At 34.6% G+C, this 6990-nt stretch overlaps 1 protein-coding gene across 1 annotated transcript; it reads left to right on the forward strand.

Moving 5' to 3' along the window:
• Positions 1–3127: 3127 nt before the first annotated feature.
• Positions 3128–3679, forward strand: LOC107062608 (ubiquitin carboxyl-terminal hydrolase 24-like). The gene has a single exon (XM_015313445.1). It carries the CDS (start codon positions 3128–3130, stop codon positions 3677–3679), a length of 552 nt encoding a protein of 183 aa, XP_015168931.1.
• Positions 3680–6990: the final 3311 nt, after the last annotated feature.

Consider the following 6990-nt stretch of genomic DNA (forward strand, 5'->3'; position numbering starts at 1 on the left):
TTTCTCATTACTTTAGTAACAATAATTTTTCTCTTATTTATAACATAAACATTTTTGGAGTTCAATTTCTTGCTAAAATGCGCGTTAAAAAGATTTAATCCTTTATTTGAATCCGTTATTTAATTTGTCAGTGGATTTGGTGAAAAATGAATTTTTGTGCATATGTGGGGTTTGTGTATAATATTAAAAAAAAATATTTTGTCATGTTAGAATTTTTAATGTTAAATTAGGGCAAATGATTTTGTAAGATTAAAAAAAAAAACTCTTAGTTGAGTGATTTTTTGAGAAACTAACTCTAATTATTTTAGTTATATGATAGTTTATATCTTAAATTAATTAGTTATAATTATGTTAATTATTTTATTTCGTCAAAATAAAGAAGCTTATTAATTAATTCGTATTGCATTTTTAGTCATTTCGTCAAAAGAAGAGGCAAATTTTTGGACCATTTTCTAGTGACCCAATTCAGCAAATTTGGGCCTAACCCCTAGTTAAACAATTACAGCAGCCCATAAGAAACCCAACACACAATTCCAATTCCTTTCTTTTTCCAATTCTCCAACCGACCCAAGTGCAAAATCCGACCCGACCCACCTTTTGCTTCACAATAGAAACCCATCCAGACGTACAACAGTACCAACAACACACAGCAGCTCTAAAACGTTCCCAAAAAACATGAAAAGTAGCAGCAACCATCTCCAACAGCAAAGCCATCGCAATTCGCGGAAAAGCAGTAGCTTATCCGCGTCGTCTTCCTCACCAAATCATACAACAGTACGATGCCAGCAGAAAAAGCACCTGCTGTAGCCGCGAAATTCGTCCCTACTCGCCTTGAGATGGAGCCACGTCGACATCCAAGGACAAGCCTTCGATCCCTAACGTCAATTTCCCCTTTCCTTTTTCGGAATGGGGCGAAAATCGCAGAAAAAGGTGTTTCCCTTTAATGGTGAAAATTTTTGAAGTTCGAATTCAAATTGGGCCTTATTCTAATCGGATTTCTCACCTCTTTTCCCCCCAAAAAAAATGAACCCTAGTTCCTCCTATATAAACTCTTTTTCTTCTTCAAATGGAGGGTTTTTTTTTTTCCAGTAGTAAATCCTATAGAAAATTTAATTTAGGAAAATATAGAAGAGTATACATTTGAAGTAATAACCTCCCTTAGTTACGGAAAAATACAGTAAGAAAACTACAAACCTATACAAGGTCACGAACCCAAATACATCGATATCGGTTTCTCTTTTTCCCCTGTTTACTGTTACTGGAATTCGTTGGGATTCTTGGAGTTTCCTTTGGGGTCGCGGAAAGCTCTCGCTCAACTTGTTGTCGAAGCCGCTGCCCAGAAAAAGGTAATCCTTTTCCCTTTGTTAAGCTCATGTTCTCTGTTTGCTTGATATATTTCAATTTTGATTATGTAGTTATTGTATGCTTCCTGATTCCCTTAATGGTGATAGCGAGCTGTCATTATAATATTAAAAATAGCTGAATGTTATTTTTTATTGATAGTCATGTTGTTCGAAAGGTCGTTTGACAGTCAATACGATTATAGCTTTGTAATATAGACTCTAATATAATTCGTTTCCTTAAAATTGAAATGACCAGCCTCTTTCCCTGTGAACAACCTGCTTGTTCTTTTGTGTGGTTTCGATTTTGTCATTATTATTCAAGTGTCGGGTTTCGTGAGGTCTGAGTTTTCCGTTGTGTTCATTTTCCATTGTCTGTGTTATTAGCATTGCCAGATTTCTCCAACCAGCTCTGCTGCTCTTATTCGTGTTAAATCCTCGATAAGAAATAAAAATAAATAAATAAAATTGATGTCTCCCCTGCATACCCCTTATCCTCATTCTATTTGTTGTTATGTATTTTCCTTGTATGCATGTTTTACTCCGAGTTATTACTTGTCCGAATATATTTTATGAGTTCGTGACTAGTCCTTGATCTCATCTCGAAAGTAGTTCGAACATAAGTTGTTAATGTTTGAATAGATTTGTGAGCTAAGTTACCTTTTCAGTATTATTTGAAGCATGATAAAATTGATTTCAACGTTTGTGTATAAGTTATTGGTTGCCTCATTCTTCCAGTCTCCTTGTTGTTTGATGCTTAGTATCTCACTGCCTAGAGTACCGAAATTGCTTCCTAATTAATCACCTTTGATAGGGTATGTTTGTTCTTCTACTACTTACTGTGAAGCATAATTTTGGTCTGAATGGCTTTTGGTTTCCTTCCAATATTAAATGGTCATTAGCTAGTTATGATTTAATTGTTCTAATTTTTGGAAAGTGTCATATGTGTCTTTTCTAATGTTTACTGTTGAGATTCCCTTTTATTGCAAAGTCTGCTTTAGTTATTAACTAGTTGAGGTCATTAAGGTGCTTTATAATGATTTAAAGTTTACGTAATTCGCTTTAGTTATTTTTCCTTTACGATACTTAAAATTATGAGTAGTAACATATGAGTTCGGCCTATTTAATATTTTTTGTATTAAATCACTACTTACATATTTTTATCTGTTTATTTTACATGTGAAACCCGCCTCAGGTCTCCTTTGGACTCTCATCTCCTACCCTTGCATCTCCTCGTTGGGTAAAATGCCCAATTTTACCTCTTATCGAGTCTACAGACCATTTAAAGTCGACGAACAGGTCCCGGAGTTGAAAGGACACGCAACAATTTGGAGAATTGAAAATTGGGCCAATCTTAATTTCAGAAGATTGTATTTTGTTATTTTTGGGCCTAAGCCCTTGTTACTTTATTTTTATCTTATTATTATTTAGGACAGGTGGAAGATGGGCCTAAGGCCCAAAGAAATAACTTTTATGTTAGTTTAGGACAGTTACAAGTGATTCAAATGAGCCAAAAGCTCAAAACGAAAAAGGGCCCAAATACTGGCCCAGGCGGACAAGAAAACCAGATTTGGGCTCAAATCTCTCTCCCTCTTTATTTTTATTATTATGTTTATTTACTTGTTAATGTTTGCCGTCAAATCTTAAAGTCGAACATTGAAATCCCTGAAAGATACCCATTTTGAATTAATCACTGAACTGAATTATTCCTCTTTCACTTGACTTAAATAAATAAATAAATAGGTTTATGAAATACTTCACTTAGATAATATTTCATTATTTTTTAAATGGTCTCAACGAAAGGCGATGAAGAATGGGAAACTCTTGGCCCAAAGAACAAGTCTGCAGTCACAAGAACTCAGGACTTCGTTCCTTCAAACATGAGTGCCATTATTGGGGGGCAATTGAAGAGCCTTGTAAAAGTGAGAGGGAACAAAGCCTCTGCGATAGTTAAACCATTTTTGGTATTCCATCTTGATATTTCATACGAAGCTGTTCATAACATTCAAGATGCTCTCCGCCTATTTTCTGACCCTGACACACTCGAGGTATATAAAACTACAGTAAGCATAGTTGGAGTGGCTACTGCTAGGAAATCCATCAACATACAGACACTTCCTAGGATGATGATTTTACACCTGAAGAGGTTTGGTTATAAAAGCTATGGAGGTGCCAAATTGCACAGGTTTATGCAATTTGGTACTTCCATAGCTTCCATAACCAAACCGCTTCAGCATATTAGGAAATGTTTGTATGCTGATGGATTTCCTAGCAGTAGCCACTCCAACCATTCCTACGGTAGTTCTATATCACTCGAGTGTCTCAGGGGCAGAAAATAGGCGGAGAGCATCTTGAATTTTAAGAACAGCTTCGTGTGAAATATCAAGATGGAATACCAAAGATGGTTGAACTATCGCAGAGGCTTTGTTCCCTCTCACTTTTACAAGGCTATTCAATTTTCCCCCCCCCCCCAAATAATGGCACTCAAGTTTGAAGGAATGAAGTCCTGAGTACTTGTTCTTTGGGCCAACAATTTCCCATTCTTCATACTCATCCGATGAAACAACTAACGAATCTTTCCCACTGATTACCCTTCAAGCTCTAGTATGCTTAAAAATTGGATAGAAGTTGATATGTTGTTTGAATCAGATTATAAAAAAGGAAATGCTTTCAAAGATATGTTTGACCATAGATTTTGAAAAAAAGTTCCCTAAAAAGTTCCCAAGTATCAAAAACTGGTCCAAAGAGTGTGCTGAGAAAGGCTTAATAGTGCTTAATTTTGTGGCCAGAAAGTTTTCATATAATTTGAAGCAAATTTTAAAAAAAGGAAATATTTTAAAGATTTGTTTAACCATAGATTTCAAATCAGAGTTGGAAATCTTTTCCTTAAAAAGCTTTGAAATATCAAAAATGGGTCCAAATATTTTGCTAAGAATGGCTTAATAATGCTTAAAATTGGGGTATAATTTTGGTACAGAATGTAACATATCTACACATAATATAGTAGAATCATAGGTAGAGATATTTAATGAATTTTTCCGATTGATTTTATTTAAATAGATTTCCTTATACAGCAACAAATAACTTTTATTCTTAAAATAAAAATATAGTAAAACACTAAATTAATACAGGTGAGACTACAAAGGATTATTAATTTGTCGATGTATAATTTAATAGATAAAGTAATATTTATTAATTTAAAGAGTCTTTTGAGATTCAGGAAATGTTAATGTTTATTACATCAAAATTATTTCATCCTAATAATTTATGTATCATATTTATTGAGTTTACATAAAAATAATAATTTATGATACATAAAGTAATATGAATACATCAAAATATTGTATCTTATTAAATTATATGTCCTATTTATTGAATTCAATATTTTATGTATTATTGATATGTCCAAATTTACACCTCAATTAAGAGATATAAACGGTCGAAGTCGATTTATAGAACTCAACGTGAGTTGAAATTGATCCCACAGAGAATTTCTTTACAAAAATGATTTCACTGTCGCGTTTTACCCCAAATGTCGTAATTATTTCCTAAAATAAACAATTGGGAAAGTAAAATTGGGTTTAGCGTTAATGATTTGGTAACCAAATTTTCAAACTAAACTCTAACTCAACAGTTGACAAAATATTAGTTTTGAAGTTGTTTCAATAATTTAACTGAAACTCGGATTTTTTTCTCCATAACATTGCGTCTAATGTTCTTCCATAATTGAGTTTCAGGCAACTTACCTCTACAAACTATATGTGAGTTAGCTATATCTGACACTTCTCAGCCTCCTCAGATACTCTTCACTCAAGTCCTCTCGGTCCTAGAGTGTTACACAATTTACCCTCGCATACAATGGTGTTAAGGTTCTTTTCTCCTGAACTCAAACTTTGACTCAATTTCGTTAGATTAGTTTAGCTTTTTCCTAATTATCATTTCTGTCTCGAACTAATGACAAATGCATGCTCATTCTATTTAATGCATTTACAATTCCATCATGGATCCCACAACCCCCGTTGTGGTGTTTAGCCACTCATGATTTCACGTAAATGTTCAGAAAAATAGAATAATCATGTTAGAAAGTACTTATGAGAATAAGCAATCAACAACTACTTTGATATTTCAAGAACCGGAAAATCGAACTTCAAATTTAATTCAATATCCAAAAATCAAAAACCAAAAGATATGAATAATGCAAACTTGTTCGTCTTTCTATGAATGATAAGATAAAACATAAAAACAACCTAATTAATTCAAATATGTGTTTTAAAAAGAGTCCTACTTGAAGTAGGACTGAATTGTCAGGCCCTTTCACGGCCACTTCCACGACCTGTCAAGGGCTTCACGGTCCGTGAAGCACTCCGTGGTCTTCTCTTGGAACTCCCCAAAAGTGGGTCTTCAACAGTTGACACTGGAAATTCTTCACGATCACGATCACAGACCGTAATGAGGACCACGGTCCGTGGGGCCTTCCGTGGTCTTCACTTGGTCGAAACTGCATTTCAACTTCTTACCACTTAAACACTTGATCCACTTCACGATCAACACCACGGATCGTGAAAATGACCACGGCCTGTATAGGTGGCCATGGTCTTAACTTGGCCACGATCAATTTGTAACTTTCTTTGCCCCTTCACTGGTTCATTACCACGACATGCACTACGGGTCGTTGTGAGGAACACAACTCGTGAAGTCGTCTGTGGTCTTCACTTGGTAACTTTTATCTTCAACGTTCAGAAGCTCCTTCACTGTCTTACTACCACGACATGAACCATGGGCTGTAGTGATGACCACTGCCCATAAGGTCGTCCATGGTCTTTACTACCAATTTTACTGAATTTTCATCCTTGCTATCTTCTTTCACTTCCATTTGTTTCACCTGTACAAGCACTACCAAACACATTATATCCACATAAATACACTCAATTCTATTATTAATCCTTAGTTTTCAAGCATCAAATGTGCCAAGATTTCGCGGCACATCAATTATGCCTTAATTCAGGACTTCAGGTTTTTGTGGACAACGAATAGTACTCCGTTCGGCCAAATTTTAATGCTTTTGTGGTTAACATAGGTGACACATTTATGGTAAGAAAATTTACAAACTAGTACTATATAATAAGCTAATGTATTATCTATTACATACAAATAATGTAAACATAATCAATTAAACAAATAATACATTGTTTTGGTGAAAAACATTATAAGATCTTTCCACATGACGGGCAATGATATACATCATGAGTTCTTAGACTTACAACTTGAATATAACATATTTGGTGTTTGTCCTTTTGTAGACCCTATTGAATGGTAGATACAAAAGTATCTTGCATAGAGTAGTGGTTAACAACAAGACTCGTAGAAAATCATTTGCTTTGTTTCTTTGTCCAGACAAAGATAAGGTGGTGAGTCCACCAACTGAATTGGTGGACTACAACAACCCTCGACTATATCCTGACTTCAAATGTACCGCTCTTCTTGAGTTTACTCAAAAGCATCCCAAAGCTGATGCGAACAATCTTTGAACTTTCTTGATGTGGCTACAAGACAATAATGTAGAAGTTTAAGAGCTTTACATGTGAGGGTCAAGATTGAAGGCCTTGGAATCTTTTGTATATATGTTGAATGTTTGATATAAAACTACAGA

The sequence above is a fragment of the Solanum tuberosum genome, unplaced genomic scaffold, assembly GCF_000226075.1.
Source record: "Solanum tuberosum cultivar DM 1-3 516 R44 unplaced genomic scaffold, SolTub_3.0 scf00012, whole genome shotgun sequence".
Classification (NCBI taxonomy): Eukaryota; Viridiplantae; Streptophyta; class Magnoliopsida; order Solanales; family Solanaceae; genus Solanum; species Solanum tuberosum.